This window comes from Eulemur rufifrons, chromosome 11 (assembly GCF_041146395.1).
Source record: "Eulemur rufifrons isolate Redbay chromosome 11, OSU_ERuf_1, whole genome shotgun sequence".
NCBI classification, from domain to species: domain Eukaryota; kingdom Metazoa; phylum Chordata; class Mammalia; order Primates; family Lemuridae; genus Eulemur; species Eulemur rufifrons.
Genome location: NC_090993.1, coordinates 2,566,957 through 2,584,461, shown reverse-complemented (window position 1 = coordinate 2,584,461; position 17,505 = coordinate 2,566,957). Strand labels below are relative to the sequence as shown.

The window sequence follows — 17,505 nt, the reverse complement described above, 5'->3', positions numbered from 1 at the left end:
CCTGATGGCAAAGAGCAGAAATGTGTCGCAAGGCCCCCCTTTTGGGCCCCCTTCGTTCTGACAGCACATGTTCTTTTGGGGAACCTCTTGAAGGTGGCGGTAGCGTAGCCAAGCAGGTAGGAACCCCTTAGCCGACAGACCCCCTCGCCCTGAGAGTGCCAGTCCCTCCAGGGGAGGAGAACGATGGGGGTGTCGCCTCTGGGACAGGTCTGGAACACTCTGCGCACGTGCTGGAGAAAGGCGGGAAGGTTTTCAGCGCCACCCTCGGCCTGGTGGACATCGTTAAAGGAACCAACTCCTACTACAAGCTGCAGCTTCTAGAGGATGACAAGGAAAGCAGGTGAGGTCGGGGACCTCGAGGGCTCACGCAGAGACGCGGCCTGTCCTGCGGCTGTTAATGTGCTGTGGGCCTCGTGCGCCTAAAGTTGCTCCCAGCGCTGGGGGTGAAACCTGATGGCAAAGAGCAGAAATGTGTCACGAGGCCTTGAGTTAAAGGGGAGGAGGAGCCACTTACCACCGGTAGTGTCGCTGTCTTTGAGACCAGTCACCCTAGGATGTGGTTTCACGTGTTGTCCCAACTGGCTTTTCTTTGAGCCGCTTGAAGAATCTAGATTTTCTGATTTTACATGTGTTTCAGAAACTTTTGAAGCAAATAAAGTTCGGCAAGCACTGAACTTACTCTCTAATGTTGTTCAAACGCTTTAGTTACTAAAGAGGTTTGGGTTTACTTTTGTAAATTTTTTTTTAATGTGGTTACAAGCAAGGACAGATTTTGGATTTGGGGTACATTTCTAGGCAGAGCGGTCCTCATCTAGTGAGTTCATGGTCCCTCGCTACAGCCAGCCCAGAACAGGGTCTGTGTGTAAGCAGAAAGGCATTGGAAGGAACTCAGCTAAATTCTCATATTGATTGTGGACATGGGCATTTAGCTGGTGGCTTAGATTTGCTGTTTTTTTAGAGTGAAAAGGTAGTGTGGTCTGTTAGGGTCAGAAAAAATTTTCACCACAGGTCAGGGTCGCTTCCTAAACATTCTCATAGGAAAAAGCCAGGAGAGAATGAATTTATACACCCCTCAGCAAGGGCCCCAGATTTTCCTGGACGTCTCTGATGTCATGTTAAAAATACACGTAAATCTTATGTATTGGTGTTTGGCATACCTAGATTTATTGTGATATGAAAATTAAATTTTGCATTACTTCTGCTAAGGAAAATGAACTTACCTGAAGCTAAGCACAGCACATGTGATGTGTGTACCCTTGCTTGAGACGGAAATTGAGAACAATAGCCTGGACCTCTGTCTGGGTCTCTAGATTTGAGGAACTATCGCTACCCCCCTCCTCGTTTGTTACATCTCAACCTCTGATCTGAGTCAAGTTCTTCATTATTTTTAGGGTGTATCTTTAAGGGTATTCTGTGCTTGAACACAGCACTTCCGAGTGATACGGTATTACTTGCTGTATTTGTTTGGGGAGAGGAATGCAGTTAGGGGACCTTTTGTTTTTTTCTTTTTTGAGATAGTCTCTCTCTGTTGCCCAGGCTAGAGTGCAGTGGTGTCACCACAGCTCATTGAGGCCTCAACTTCCTGGGCTCAAGCGATCCTCCTGCCTCAGCCTCCTAAGTAGCTGGAACTAGAGGCACCAGCCACCACACCCAGCTAATTTTTCTGTGTTTTGTAGAGATGGGGTCCTGCTCTTGCTCAGGCTGGTCTCGAACTCCTAGCCTCAAGCAGTCCTCTCAGTTCGGCCTCCCAGAGGGCTAGGATTACAGGCGAGAGCCATTGCACTCGGCCTGGAGTTTTTACGTAAAGATCTGCAGATTCCAGGATTCTACAGACTCCCCAGGCTTGGGTGCCAGATCTCAGCTTAACCAGTTCATTGGCATTTTTGTCTATTTGCCAGTATGATTTGGAAGGGCATTCTTTAATTAATTTAAATTTCTTCTAACCCTTAGTTAAATGGACTAGAAAGACCCTGATTGCAATAGTGATTTCTTTCGTTCTGTGTTAATCACCGTCATTTTTGGGTGTTTAAAATTCTTCCTCACCCGAATGGAATGGCAGGGAAGGGAAACTCCTGAACTGTGACCAGCTGGCTCACACGGTTGTGTCTGACACCCTCCATGCCCTGCAGGTACTGGATATTCAGGTCCTGGGGCCGTGTGGGCACCGTGATCGGCAGTAACAAACTGGAGCAGATGCCGTCCAAGGAGGATGCCGTTGAGCACTTTATGAAATTGTACGAAGAAAAAACCGGCAATGCCTGGCACTCCAAAAATTTCACGAAGTATCCCAAAAAGTTCTACCCTCTGGAGATCGACTATGGCCAGGTAAATCACACGATGCCCTGACGCCATGTGCTTCTAGGGGAAGGAAGGGACACCTTAGTCTTTAAAATCCACACTGTGGATCAGAGGGCGTCATAACAAATACCGCCAGGTGTTCAAAGAATACCAGCCCTTCACAAATTCTTCCTCAAAAAATGGAAGAAAACACGTCCCAACTTAATACATGAGGCCAGTGCTACCCTGGTACCAAAGCCAAAGACATCACAAGAAAACTTGCAAAATCCTGGTGATCAGAGATGCAGAGTCCTCGAGAAAACACTAACAAACTGAATCCAGCAGCATGTAAGTTTGGTTCAACTTTAAACCATCAATGTAACACTCCATAGGAATAGAATAAAGGACAAAACCACATGATCATCTCAGTAGATGCAGAAAAGGCATTTAATGAAATCTACACCAGGGAGTGTGACATAGAGTTTAGATGAGAACAGTGGTAGCATTTTTGAGACGTAAAGGAGGAACAATCTTCCACATCATTCCTGAAACACAACAGGGTAATTCATGGATTCCAGATAAGGCCTTTTATGTGAACTTATGTTCACCATTGATCATGTGACCTGGTCTGTCATCAGGGTAGAATTACAGTAACTTGACATGCTCTACTAGGCCGCAATTTTTAGTCTCAAATTATTTCCTACTAATAATCCATACCTGTAGTTTGGGAGTCTCCTTATATATGTTACCGGTCATCTCTTAGTTGAAATTCTTGGCTTTTTTTGTTTGTTTTTCCCTGAAAAAAAAAAAAAAATGATACTGCCTTTCGAAAAACGAGAATCTATTACTTTTTTTAATTGTGGGGAAAAATATGAATTTATTTTATGAAAAGGAGAGACTTGTGGATGGGTAGAGATTCTAATTCCAAATCTTTGGAGCCTAGCATATCTCAAAGGGGGAATTACTTAGTTTATAGAGGTGTCATGAGCTCTCCATAATAAAATGGAATTTATCTCTTGTTTCTGTAATGCTGAGACTGAGATGGACTTTCAGGACAGACTTGGTCGGACTCAGTAGTGCCCCCTGCTGAGTTAAGTATTTATTTTAGTAAATTTTGAGAAATACCAAGGCACAACAAATCACCTGGAATTAACCACAGGTAAAGTCATGGTATATGTCTTTTTCAGTCTTCTTTCATTGTACATGTACGTTTCCCACCACCATAAAATTAGAATCTCGCCTTATAAAGTTTCTAGTAACCACATGATTATTAGCAGGCATTTGCTATAATGATGCTGACGCACGTATAAATATTTGTGTACCCCATGGTGATTGCTGTTACAAGCAGAGTAGTTACAGGGTCCCAACATGTATGCACTTAAATAAAGCTAAATAACACAGTCATAATTTGCCCTCCGATGAGGTTACACCCAGAAGATAAAAGAGTGCATTTAAGACTCAATATTTCAACACTGAGAGTAAATCTACTATGAAGGTGACGGCAGCAGCCATGAGCACTGACAACACAGATTAGCTCTCTGCAGCGTGGTTACGCCAGGCAGACTCTAGGTTCAAAGCCCAACACCAGTTACCTTCACTCCAGATAAATACCAAGCACTGTATTGTTGCTAGGGACACTGATAGACAGTCCCTGTTCTCATAGTGCTCAGGGTCTAAAAGTGAGAAGAGTTAAGGCACTTTCAGTACAGGGTTTTTTTGTTTTGTGGTGGTGTTTTTTTTTTTTTTTTTTTTTGAGACGGGGTCTCACTGTTGCCCAGGCTGGAGTGCAGTGGCATCACTGTAGCCCACTGTGATGATCTTAAACTCCTGGGCGCAAGTGATCTTCCCACCTCGGCTTCCCGAGTACCTGGGACTGCAGGCAGATGCCACCATGCCTGCTAGTTTTTTAATTGTTTTGTAGAGACAGGGTCTCACTGTGTTACACAGGCTGGTTCTTGAACTCCTGGCCTCAGGCGATCCTCAGCGTCCCAGAGTGCTGGGATTATAGGCGGGAGCCACCATGCCCAGCCAATGCAGTGTAATCTTGATAGCCTGGGTGCTCCAGGTAGCAGGGTGAAGTCTCACATGTTATCAGTTTATGAGGTAGTGCAGGCCCAGCGGGGAGGGGGTGGGGGGCTGTTGCAGGGGAGGAGGGAAGGTTAATACCAGGGTGAACTTTAACGCTGTCAAGCTGGCCGACAGGAAGTGGGACTGGTAGCCTGATCCTTCGAGAGTACAGAGAAGGCTGTGCAAACTTGTCTTAGGGCTGGCCCTGGGGTGAGAAGTGTTAAGAAAAAGGGGGAAGAATTTGTCCGTCGGCCTCACGTCTCATTGCTCCAAGGTTCACCTGCACAGCTGCCCAGCATCTCCAGGTTGGGCACGAGTGGGCACTGGGCAGGTTCCCAGGCAACACAAGCAGCCCCAGGGCGCATCAGCCCGTGCAGGTGTTGCGGTGTAGCTGGGATCAGCATCTGGAGCAGCCAGGAGGACTGGGAGTTGCCAAGGAAACGTCTGACCCGTGTGCAAAGTCATGGGTGCTCCTCCTGGCCGCTGACACCCAAACATTTTCAATTAACACTCAGCTTTTTTCCTTTCTGCTGGGGGCACTGTCATCTTGTGTCCTCTGTTCGCAGCCCAGCCACTCAGATACCACCACCACTGTGCCTGGGTGGTTGAGTTGGGTCTCTTACTGATGTTCTTTTTTCCCTGGAGGATGAAGAGGCAGTGAAGAAGCTGACGGTGAACCCAGGCACCAAGTCCAAGCTCCCCAAGCCGGTTCAGGAGCTCATTAAGATGATCTTTGATGTGGAAAGTATGAAGAAAGCCATGGTGGAGTATGAGGTGATTGCACTTCGTTATTTTATCTGTGAGCGTTTGCTGAGGACGTCGATCCGTGTACTGAGCCGGTGAAGAGCTCTCGGCTGCTCTCGTTTTGTTTCTCTGTTTCGGAAACAGAAAACGTTGGCTGTCAGCTTCTCGTCCCTGTCCCTCAGTCTTAGATTGTAGGAGTGCTGAGGCCTGGAGTGCTTGTTCTCCTGCAAAGAGCCGTTTGATTTACTGTGAAATGTGTGATGTCGTAGGGCTGTCTCCTGGTCCCCTGTCCCCTGGGTACTTCTCCCCTTCCTGTTGCCGTGGTAGGGTGCGTAGTCACGGTTCTCTGTGGCCCAACCAAACCGGCCAGCTGGAGTTGTCATGGGAAATGCGAGACTTGGCCCACTTGGAGAAAAAGAAAACTACTGTGACCGGCGCTGTAGAAGGGACAGAGGGCTGCTGGCACTCGCTTCATTAGATAAAATCCATCCCAGCTATCGTTGAGAAAAGGTTGGGAGTGGGGTGGGGGTGATGGTTGTTGGGTGAGTCATGCTCCTGCCCGGGGTAGAAACGGCAGGGACTCTGGGCAGAGGCCAGGCGTGTCCTGTCTGCTCTCCATCTCGTCTCTGCTCTTCCCCTGGGAGGTGAGAGCCTCAGAGCTCTGGAGTGCTGGCCGCGGGGGCCTTCAGAGCAGATGGTCCAAGCACTACCGCTGCCAGGAAGCAAACACAGTCTCTCTCCTCTTCCGCGTCCGCTGAACCCAGAAGCTTCAGGCTGCTCTGAAATCCAGCAGCCGCGGTGCACTGGTTATTGCCTTTGTCCCGGGAACCCAGAGGACGAGAGTCTCAGACCCACCTAAGCATTCATTCCACCCCTTCCCCGTGGGGCTGCCCCCTTCGCGCTCATGTCCTGCGTCTGCCCATGTCCTTCCTCCTAGCGCCTACTGGCCGGCCTTGGGGCGAGGACCAGAGGTCAAACCAGGGCTGTGTAAACCACCAGCAGCCTTTTCCTCCCCGACCCCGTAGACACCAGGGCCAACTCGGCATCTCCCCGCCGCGAGCTCAGCCCGGCAGAACCACGCATGGCCCGGCTGTTGTTAGAGAACGGAGTGTTAGCTTACATCCTCTAATGGGTTTGAAAATGGCCAGGGCTTGTTCACTGTGCTCGTTCAAATAGGTCCGTGACATGACTTCTGTTTGGGAGGTCCACTCGTCTGAGCAGCTTGCGGGTGGGCTCACCCAGGATGCGGTGGGGTAGCGGCAGAGAGGCACTGGGGCAAGGGGAGGCGAAGAGAGAGTCTCTGTTTCACTAATGTCCGGTGTCCGGCATGTCACTCCCAGCCTCCCGTACTCTGATTTATCTGCGATTCACAGACGGTCTCGCCTATTCTGATACAAGTCCTTTCCTGTGAGATGACATTTTTATGTTGGTTTTCACTCCGACGAGTAACTAGTTTAGCAGGAAGGAAAGAGCCAGGGGCCCTGCTGCTGGAGCAGGCTGGGAGGCAGCCAGGTGGAAGGAAGTGTGTGGAAAGCGGGGTGCGCACCCCTGGCCACGTGGGGTGACCCTGAGAGCTTGGCCCCGGCACCAGGGGGACCCGGCTCTCCCTGTGAGGGGGCGTACCCTAGTCCAGAGGGGGGTGGGGTTGGGCGCTCCGGCCACACGGGGTGGGGGGTCCGGGCTCTAGCTCTGGCACCTCCCTCTGGCTGCCACTGTGGTCTGAGGGTCCCTGACCCCGAGGCCTCTCTCCCCTTGTCACTTTCTCCCTGAACTGGGCTGCGGTGGGGCCACTGCTCCCAGCCCACTGTCAGTGCCGTGCGGAGTTTTTCGGGGAGTGCGGGCGTCCTGTGTCGTGGAGCCCATCTCTCGCTCTTAGAGCTTGTGCATGTTTTGAGGGCTGCAGGGTTAAGGCAACTAACCCTTTTTTTTTTTTTACATAAACACCAGAATTCTCCTGCTTAGGGAACGTTGCTCCCTCAGTTCTGCTCTTGCTCCGGTCTCGCTTCCCTCGGTCAGAACGTCTCTCGGAGTTCCTGCTTTAGAGTTGTTTTCAGACCCACCGATGGTCCGTGCTGAAGTCACTCTGCTCTTTTATTGTACCTTGTTCTTGGCTCCAAATGGATTATCCACCTTCTTTCCCCAGACACAGCTCCGGCTATTTCACTCTTACCAGAGAGCAGCTCTGCCCTCGGGGTGGAGGGTTGTTGCAGGCGAGGGGGAGCGTGTGCCGGGGCTGGTGGGTGTTGGTAGACCCTGTCGCCACTGGCTCCCAGTTGGTGCCTCGTGGAGCTACGAGCGCTTTCCATATCGTCTTACTTAATTTTATCACCGTAGCAGTTCTGTTTCTAGAATTCTTGTTGGGCTCCGCCTTTGCTCCAGGCGCTGCAGGGAGTGCTGGGCAGGTGACGATGGGGAGGCCCCGGGAGCTCAGCAGGGTCTATTGGGAAAGTCCAGAGACAGGTGTCTTGGGAGAGAGGGTGGGGTCACGTGGCACACAGGGGTCTCCCCTGGGGGCCCAGAGAGCAGCGCAGGCAGGATCACTCACACAGGGGGGTGGGCGCCCGTTAAGGAAGGCAGCCCCATTTTGCAGGGAGAAAGCCAAGGCCGAGAGTGGATGCCTCGCTAGCTACCTGGTGCCGCGGCCTCTCTTGACGGTAGTTCCCGAGGTGTTATGCGCGGTAGCAGTATTGCTGGAACAAATGTTTGGCCTTTTGGGGTGACAGGTTTGAAAGGGGCAGCATTGATTTGAGTATAAGTACGTACGTTCAGGACTGTGTCCTTATAATGGTAACGAACCACCTGAAAAATCGTGGTTCTTGTTTTTCCACTGGGAACTCGAGGGGTGCCGTTACTGCCTTGGCTCTGGGACCCCAGGGAGGGATACAGGGGTGCAGGGGGTGCTGAGATGGGGAGCCGTGACTGATGGGCTCTTATCCTCACTTGGGAATTGGGTGGGGGTCATACTGTACCTGCTTCCAGAAGCGCTGAGCTATTTGAAACTAAGCCTGGGGGCGAGGAGCTGTGGTTGGCTGATAGCAGCCATAAATCGAGTGAGCGAGAATCTTCTTCCGGGCAGACTCCATTCTTGGGGAGGGTGGAGCTACAAAGTCTGGATTTGGGTCATGGGGTCAGGGGTCTCAGGAAAACCGGGCAGGCTTAGGAGGGCTTCCCATGGGGCCCTGAGGTGGGGACTGAGGTTGCGTGGCCCACCTGTCCTGTCGTCATCTGCACGGTGCCCGCCTTTCAAGGGGAACCCCCTGTCTCCTCAGATCGACCTTCAGAAGATGCCATTGGGGAAGCTGAGCAAGAGGCAGATCCAGGCCGCCTACTCCATCCTCAGTGAGGTCCAGCAGGTAAGCAGGAGCTGCCCAGGGGCCTGTCCTCAGTCACCCTCCTCACCTGGCTGACTTCGCACCTAGAGGGCTCTCAAGGTGAATGAACCAGAAGTCCTGATCTTCACGGGGATTTAGGTTTTTCCAATTCAACAGAAGTGACTAGTGCTCTGTTGCCCGGCTAGAGTGCCATGGCATCATCATAGCTCACTGCAACCGTAAACTCCTGGGCTCAAGCGATCCTCCTGCCTCAGCCTCCCAAGTAGCTGGGACTACAGGTGTGTGCCATGACACCTGGCTAATTTTTCTATTTTTAGTAGAGATGGGGTCTCACTTTTGTTCAGGGTGGTGTTAAACTCCTAAGCTCAAACGATCCTCCTACGTCGGCCTCCCAGAGTGCCGGGATTACAGGTGTGAGCCACCACGCCCAGCCTACCTTATCTCTTAAAACTGCAGCCATCCCTTGGTGTGTGCAGAGGATTGGTTCCGGAACTCCCCGTGGATACCAAAACTGACACGTGCTCGAGTCCCGCAGCTGGCCCTGCGAAGCCCATGGCTACAGACACTCAGCACTCTGTGTCCCCCAGTCTCACGTCCCGAGAATACTGTATTTTCGATCTGCTTTCAGTTGAATCTGCAGATACGAAAGGCCGGCTGTATTTATTGAAAGAAGTCTGTGTATAAATGGACCCGCTTACTTCAAACCCATGTTCTTCAAGGGTCAGCTGTATTGGGATTTTATTTTGTGTCTTTAAGACACGCAGTTACTAACAAATCATCAGATAGAAGACTCTCTTTCTCAGTTTATTCATGTCCCTTCTGCACTCTTGGAGCACCTTTCGAGGTCTCCCAGTCTGAGAGCCTTCCCGCTGCACCCTGCAGGGGCTGGAGGGTCCCGTTTGTGTTAGGGGTGGGGTACAGGATCGGCTTTGAGAGAAGAAAAGCCTACAAGAAGCAGACACAGGCCCAGGGACCAGACTTCCTGACTGGTACCGAAGAAGAGGCCCCAACCAGAGTTGCTAAATCCAGTGACAGCTGGTTCTGAGCCGGGACTTCGTTCCTTGTTCCCCACCGGCTGAGAACGTACACGGTTTTCCTCAGTCTAACTCTTCGTGTTCCAGAATCCCCCGGTGGAGGGGCTGGACTACCACCCTCCCATCGCACAGAGCAGCCACAACGCGGTAGAAGTCTTAGCACTCGTGAATCAAGTCTTAGCACTCGTGAATCCGCGTCACAGCGAGAAGCCGGCTTGGGGCTCCGGCCCGCAGGGTCTGCTTCATTGCCCCTCGCCCTCCTGTGGCCACCAGGCTGTCCACGTGGCGTCCCTGTGCTCAGGCTCTTCTGCCTCCCGTGCAGTCCTGTAGCGCCCTGTGCGTGTGGAGGGCCGGGTGGCACTGTGGCAGCAGGGCTTGCCCAGCCTGTCCTTGCCTGGACCCCCTGCACCTCCAGGCGCAGTAAACACTAACTCCCCACCCCAAGGTGAAGGCCCTGAAGGCCAGTGGATGAAAGGAGCCTGGCTGAGTTTATAGCAACAGTCAGCCCCGCCAGCATTTTATTATGACAGTTTCCGAAACATACAAAGTGAAAGAATTTTACAGCAATAGCCGTGAGCCCACCACCGTATTTTACAATTAATATTTTGCATAGTGGTCGGGAGTTTTATTTCTCTGCAACTACACAGTTGTTTGTAGAAATGAAATTTCATGTGAGACGCCCATCGTGTGTTGAGCTGTGCCGTTGGAGGACGGGGTCCTGCCCTGTCTGGTGGTGTAACATCCACAGGAAGGTCGTCTTCTGGTTGCTTCCTGCTTGTCCCGGCACACGTATACCGCAGGCCGCCTCTGGACTTGGCTGCCGCACCCCCCTTCTAGAAGAAAAAGCCTGGCCAGGTGCGGGGTGCTCGGAGCTGCTGCCTCAGCCTTTGTTCCTTCTGCCCCGTCGTCTCCAGGCCGTGTCCCAGGGCAGCAGCGAGTCCCAGATCCTGGATCTTTCCAATCGCTTCTACACCCTGATCCCCCACGACTTCGGGATGAAGAAGCCTCCGCTCCTGAACAACGCGGACAGCGTCCAGGTAGCACAGAGCTTCCGCAGGGAGCCACTGGGGTGCAGGGCTGTGGTGTTCCCCCCTGCCACCGTCCTGATCCCCGGGGACAGGGACAGTGCTCATAGGGCCACCTCCGTGCCTGTTTGGAAGTGGGGTCTCTGCCCACGTTGGTGGAGGCAGAACTGTTTTTCCTGTCCCTGTTCTACCAAGCCAGCTGGGGAAAGAGCCATCGAAGACGGAGATCCTCCTCATAGTAGCATTTTCTTCCCCGTTTTCCGTCCCAGCCTCATAAAGGAGCCCAGGAAAGCTCCTGGCTCGGGAACGGTTTGTTTGTAGCATCTTCAGCACAGGTCCCGGCTGTCGGAGCGTGAGAGGAGGGACGTTCTTCCACCTCTTTCCTCCACCTCCCCAAGGCCTCGACGCCTCATTAGCGTTGCAGGAAATCCTCATGAATGTTCACTGGGCGGCAGATGGCAGGGTGTCCCCTCTGGGGGGCAGAGTCCCCCTTTAATTGTATCGGACACCATCTGCACGTAGGAATTCTTTGCCCAAACTGGATGAGTCTGTCTCCCTCACCGCGGTCCTTAACTCCGGGGCTCCCTTTGCTCCTCCAGGCCAAGGTGGAAATGCTGGACAACCTGCTGGACATCGAGGTGGCCTACAGCCTGCTCCGGGGGGGGTCTGACGATAGCAGCAAGGACCCCATTGATGTCAACTACGAGAAGCTCAAAACTGACATTAAGGTAACAGGGTGGCCCTTCTCCGGTGTCTTAACCACGTCCCAGGAGCAGTGTCCCAAGCTTGAGTGTGTGTCGGGGTCTCCTGCAGAGCGTGTTGGAACGCAGATCGCTGGGGCCGAGAGTTTGCCTAACAAGTCTCTGGACGTTGCTGCTGAGGGTCCTTTGAGGCCCTCCGGAAATTTCGCCTGCACCTAATGCACCTGTGTGCAGGCAGGCTGCCAAGCCAGCACCTGGGCCTGGTGTGGATGCTGACTTTTGAGGGCTCTTACCAAAAGTCCCCCCTTTTTTCCCTTCATTTAGAGAGGAGCTTTGATTTTAGAGACTTTTGTGGGGTGAGTGTTTAGAAGCCTTGTTACCGGTCTCCGTTTCAGAAGTGGAAATGCTTGGTGGCAGCTGTAATGAAAATACGGCGCATGCGTTTGTTTTTCTCTGGAGTTGACGTGGCCGTGTTGGCGCACACAGTCCCCGAACTTGGGTGCGTCGGACACTCGGGTGAAATCGCCCCGCCTGGGCCGACCAGTGGGGGGTGTTGGCCTTGGCACCTGCGTTGCCCTGCCCTCCGGCCTGTTTGCGTTGCCCACGCGCCTCCCTTGCCTCGGCCCCTGCTTCCTTCCCTGCAAGGGTTGCCAGGGTGGAAGTGCAGCGGAACCACCTCTGTCATACACGCAGGTTTATTTAGCGTGGATCATATTAACTACTAGTATTTGACAGTTGTTTGTTGGGTGGGTGTTCTGAGCCAGCCAGGAGATGCGTGACCCTGAGGATCAAAGAGACTGCGCATTTGTCTCTGTCCTCAGAACCCCAACAGTGATCTTTGCCACTTTCAATTGCAAGTCTTGGCTGGGTGACATCTTCTGGCCCGTTGTGTTTTAGCTCACGATGAGCTGGACTCTCACTCCAGAGCCTGTTCCTTGTTCTGAAGATTCCTGGTTCACAAACAGTGAGCTCCATGTTCTAGCTTTGCAGACAGCCCAAAGCATGGAATTTTAAGGCAGAAAGGAACCCTGAAATCCTTTAGCCACCCCAGCAGATGGAGAGGCCGGTGCCCAGGGGATTGGGACTCAGGCTCTCGGTCCTGCCCGGGCGTCCACCGAGGAGCGTGCTGTTGATCCGTGCGTCAGCTGAGCCTGTGTGGTGGTCTTCCCGCCTCCCTGGGGCTCACCTGGGGTCTCCCTGGCTCTAATCTCCAGACGCCTTCTATCTAGGTGGTTGACAAAGACTGTGAAGAAGCTGAGATCATCAGGAAGTACGTTAAGAACACTCACGCCACCACGCACAACGCATATGACTTGGAAGTTGTCGATGTAAGACTCCCTTCTCCTCCCCCACCCTCTTCCGTGTCCTGCCGGCTCTCCCCTGCCACTCCCCCAACCTGGGCCTGGGTAGGAAAGAGCAGTTTATTTTAAATAAGTAGAAGAGGTGACTCATTTGTTGAGCAGAAAAATTAGTAATCTCATGGTAGTTTGGGGGTGGCTTTTTATTCTGTTTAAAAGGACATTTGCTGTCCCCAAACCTGGTTTTGTTTGTTTGTTGGTGTTTGGGTTTGTTTTGTTTTGTTTTGTTTTTTGAGACAGAGTCTCACTCTGTCGCCCAGGCTAGAGAGCAGTGGCGTCATCATAGCTCACTGCAACCTCCAACTCCTAGGATCAAGGGTGGGACTTTGACAAGTCAGGGGACTCTGTCCCAGCCCGGTAGAAAACATCTTCCATACTGCAGCAAAGCTTAAGTTTTCGAACTGTGGGGACAGCCGGTCCGTCTCCTATATCCATTCTGACCTCTCAGTCAACCAGAGTAACAAACGGCTTTCTTTGCGCCTCCGCCCTGTTTCACACCCCGGCCAGATCTTCAAGATAGCGCGCGAAGGGGAGAGCCAGCGCTACAAACCCTTCCAGCAGCTTCACAACCGCCGGTTGCTGTGGCACGGCTCCCGGACCACCAACTTCGCTGGGATCCTGTCCCAGGGGCTTCGGATAGCCCCGCCGGAAGCGCCTGTGGTATGTGCCTGTGCCCGGCTGGGGGGCGGGGGGCGGCGGGGGGGGATTTGCTCGCAGCCCCCGGCACTCCCCTTCGTCCTCCTGGCCCAGCCCAGTGAGAGGGGCGGCTGCGCGTGCGTGCGGCAGACGTTTGTTCTGGGACGGGAAGCGAAGTGTCCGGCCGGGCCCGCTGTGAGTGCTGAGCGGGTGTGTTGGCCGCAGGCCTGGCTGGGTCCAGACCTGCCTCCACCACCTCCCAGCCCGGCGACCTCCGTGAGCGTCTGTGTCTTCATCGGGGAGGTGTGGTGACACGAGGAATTGTTGGGTCACCTGCTGGACTGTAGAGATGTCCGGCTGGACAGGACCCGAGAGGTGGGCTTCCAAGCCCCTCGTTTTATGATCAAAGAGAGCAAGGAGTAGAGAGGATGAATGACGCGTGCTGGGGCCAAGCAGTAGTGTGTGGCCGGGCAGATGGTCTGACCTCTCTGAACCCAGCGTTTCACTCACCAAAGGGAAGAAAAATCATGGTGCTCACTGGACGCGTCCCTGTGCCGGGCGCTGGTCCGAGTGACGTTTGCTCTTCATCTTCACAGCAGCCCCGGGGAGCTGTTTTCCCCCAGTAGAGAGCAGAGAAAAGCAGGGTCCGGGGAAGCTAGGTGACTTCTTGCAGCCCCTCGGTTCCTGGCAGGGCCGTGATCCCAGCAGCCTGGCCTGTGAGCTCAAACCCTGACACTCTCTCACCAGGGTGAGGTGACAAGTAGAAGTGACGGGTTGCCGCCGTGCTTAGCCGGGCGCCCGGCTCTCGTCAGCACTCAGTAAAGAACTGCCCCAGCCTTCCCGTTAGAAGGTCCTCAACTGTCCCCTTTCTGACCCTCCAGACGGGCTACATGTTCGGTAAGGGGATCTACTTTGCCGACATGGTCTCCAAGAGCGCCAACTACTGCCACGCGTCTCAGGGGGACCCCGTAGGCTTGATCCTGTTGGGAGAAGTTGCCCTGGGAAACATGTGAGTACACCTGGCCCCGGGGCTGGTGGCGCAGTGGGGACAGATGCAGTGGGCTGTGGGCAGGGGGTGCCCCTTGGCTGGGAGGTGACCACGGAAACTGCCCACCCCGGTTGCTGGACCCCCCGGTTAGGCCTCTTAGCGTGTGAGGAGCAGAAATGAATTCACGTTGAGGAAATAAGGGGCTGAGGGCGGCCCCCAAAGTGCAGACACAGGAATGCAGCCAGCCCCGTGTCTGTTCCCACTGTGGGCCGGGAAGCAGAGATGCGCTCGCACAAAGGACGGTCACTCCGTGGCTTCCTCCCCCCCTTGCCAACGTTTAGATTTCTGAGCCCATCCCAGATGGAACTGGAATCTTAATCCCAGTTCCACATTCTCCAAAGAGAAAATCTGGCTAATCTAGCTTGGTCCAGGCATCCATCCTGGTCCTGTGAACTGTAACCAAAGCGGGTCGTGGAATAGGCCAGGCGTCCGGGGACTGCGGGACGTGGGCGGAAACCCAGAGGGGCCGACCCACAGCTCCTACATTTCCTTGAAAGTGGCCCCGTGGATGTGATCGTGGGGGACAAATTATGTCAGAAAGAACCGCAGCTGCAGGTCCTGGGGCAGGGCCAGACACTTGGGGGGAGCCCCGGGCAGCGGAGGTGGACTGGCTGCCGCGGGCTTTGATCTCATCTGTGTCTGACCTCGCCCCCCTGATCACACTGCCGGCTTTGAGAACCCAGGGTCCTGGGAGGCCCCTGCTGAGCCTGTCCTCTCCCGCACAGGTACGAACTGAAGCACGCCTCGCACATCAGCAAGCTACCCAAGGGCAAGCACAGCGTGAAAGGTACGCGCTCTTTCCAAAGCTGCCGTTACGGCCCCAGGCCCCCGGACGGCGTGGAGGGAGGGGCTTTCCTGTCTCCGAAGGCTGTCTTCTTGTGGTGGTTGTTTCACAGCTAGAACTTCATTTTTAAAAAGTTTCCCTCCGCGGCTGCAGCTAGGATCACAGATGCCACAGGACAGTCTCGGTGCGGGCACCGGTAGGCAGGTGCCCTGGCTTTGAGTTTTCCGTAACCGTCTGAGCCACAGCAGTGAGGGGGCCTCTCATGACATAGTGACACCTGGGGCATCCTCGATTGCTAGAATTCGCAGTACGTGATGATTTAGGGCCTTCAGCCTCCCGGTCGGAGTGCGTGCTTTGCGATTCTGTTCGGCAGAAATGTCATCCCGTAGGAGGCTGCTACCGTTCTTGCTAAAATCAGTTAAGGCTGGTGCCTTGGGAACCTTGATCTATGGCCTAGAGTTTTAGATCTGAAGGAGGACAGGTATGGGATTTGTACGGCTTAAAATGAGCACGTACACCCAACATAAAATAGACCTCATCTTCCCGGGACATTTTCGACATCCGTCCCCATGGTTCATTTCACTTGTGCCTTTTGTCTCGCAGGTTTGGGCAAAACTACCCCTGACCCCTCAGCTAGTATCACTCTGGACGGCGTGGAGGTTCCTCTCGGGACCGGCATCTCATCTGGCGTTAATGACACGTGTCTGCTGTATAATGAGTATCCTTCCATGAGTGTTTTGTGGGGGCACACGGGAATGTTCTGGAGCCACAGAATCGCTTGTACGCAGTCAGGGTACCTGGGACAGACAGTGAGTGACTGGAGACTGTCCTGCGGTGCGTCTCGTGGTGACTGTTCCCTGTATACAGTGGGAGGTCTGAGTGCTCACCTGCACAAGCCTGGCTTCCGGGGCATGAGCCTTCCCCTGCTCTCCAGAAGATTCTCTCCTCTCCTTGCTCTGCCCGAGGGGCACCAGGCTGGCACTAGCATCCTCCAGCCGGGGGAGGCGGGCGCACGTGCTCTCTGTCGTCCGCCGTTGGCTCCTTGACGATCCTCCCCCCCCAGGTACATCGTCTACGATATTGCTCAGGTAAACCTGAAGTATCTGCTGAAACTGAAATTCAACTTCAAGACGTCCCTGTGGTGAGCTGTGAGGTGCGGCTGAGACTCGCTTACCCGGTGACTCCAGTGGGAGTTCGCCCGACGACCCCTTCGCCGGCGCTGGCTGAGCTGCCGGTGGTAGTACCTTCCCCAAATCCCTTTAGAGGATTTTCCACGAACGCGTTAAAAGATTTTCCCACCCTCCCAAATCCCTTGTTTTGTGTTATATTTGGGGGACGGGTGGTTCTGGGTTTCTTTCTTCTTGCCAGCCACGGCGCTGGGGGATAAACTGACAGTAGAGAGGAGGTGGGGAGAGATTCCGTTTGTGTAGACTAGTCCCGCAGAACGATCCGAGCCCGCGTCAGAACGCCCGCCTTACTGGTTTGCCCAGGAAAGGGAAGAAACACACTTCCACCCTTTTTTCTAAAAGTGTTCACCTGTAGTTTTGATTTTGGAGAAATGTTAAGCATTTATTTTGAGGTAAAAATAAAAACTAATTTCATACTATTTAGATTTTTCTTTGTTTATCTTGCACTTCCTGCCCCCTGTTCAACTGATTCTGTTTGTGGTGAGGGGTGTGGGAAGGGCGAGGGAAGGAACATGAACAATTTCTCATACTTAGAAATGAAAAGAGCTTTCATCTTCTAGGGCAGCTCGGACACGGATGCTCTTGGAAAATGTCGTTAAAAGTCAGTTAAAAGTTGCATTTGGGATTCTTGATGTTCTTTTGAGCAGTTTTGTCTTCCAAACTAAAACTGTGTATACCACAGATATACCTACCCAAGGGCTAATGGTAATTCTCGATTAAAATGCACATGGCTTCTGTATGTGTGTATTTTGTGTTTGGTCTCATTCTGACTACGGATGTGTTACTCTTCACAGCGCAAGGCCCACAGAGGCTTCCTGGAGATTGTTTCTGCCCATATGTATGAAACCGCGGAAGGTGCCAGGCAGCAACCCTGGCACTGCCCGGTGGCACTTTCCCTGTCTGAGCGGAGAAAGCCAAGCACCAAGCATAGGGAGGCACCTGTATTTTTTTCCCCAGCTTATCGGATCCGTGGTGACGACGAACATACTCTGTTCTCTGGAGGACTGCTTTGCATAAACTACATTGCCACGTACGACTACCCTGTGTTTGTGAATGACACTTAAATATTTACATTTAAAGTCTCTGAAGGCCGGGACCAGTGTCTTAATGTCACTTCTGACCTTTTATAGAAGGGGGATGGGAAGTATGGGCCAGAAGGTGGAGTCGCAGGCAAGAAAAGGCAGGCCCCCCGTAGCAGCCGAGGCTGCAGAGAATCCCACTCTGTTGGGAGGCATCCAGAGACTGTTCCCAGCAGAGCAGGGGGGCAAAGAAGCAAAGTAGTTGGTATCTCAAACCCACAAGTTATGCTGGC

The 17,505-nt window shown here is 53.2% G+C and overlaps 1 protein-coding gene across 1 annotated transcript in view; it reads left to right on the top strand.

Moving 5' to 3' along the window:
- Positions 1 to 16,932, top strand: part of PARP1 (poly(ADP-ribose) polymerase 1) — a 37,815-nt gene extending 20,883 nt beyond the window's left edge. The window contains exons 12-23 of the mRNA XM_069484516.1: positions 208 to 340; positions 2,130 to 2,325; positions 4,990 to 5,118; positions 8,358 to 8,441; positions 10,369 to 10,491; positions 11,079 to 11,207; positions 12,410 to 12,508; positions 13,046 to 13,198; positions 14,056 to 14,183; positions 14,948 to 15,009; positions 15,610 to 15,724; positions 16,070 to 16,932. Coding sequence (XP_069340617.1) covers positions 208 to 340; positions 2,130 to 2,325; positions 4,990 to 5,118; positions 8,358 to 8,441; positions 10,369 to 10,491; positions 11,079 to 11,207; positions 12,410 to 12,508; positions 13,046 to 13,198; positions 14,056 to 14,183; positions 14,948 to 15,009; positions 15,610 to 15,724; positions 16,070 to 16,151 — 1,433 coding nt within the window. The 3' untranslated portion in view covers positions 16,152 to 16,932. The remainder of the gene's footprint in view (positions 1 to 207; positions 341 to 2,129; positions 2,326 to 4,989; positions 5,119 to 8,357; positions 8,442 to 10,368; positions 10,492 to 11,078; positions 11,208 to 12,409; positions 12,509 to 13,045; positions 13,199 to 14,055; positions 14,184 to 14,947; positions 15,010 to 15,609; positions 15,725 to 16,069) is intronic.
- The last annotated feature ends 573 nt before the right edge of the window (positions 16,933 to 17,505 follow it).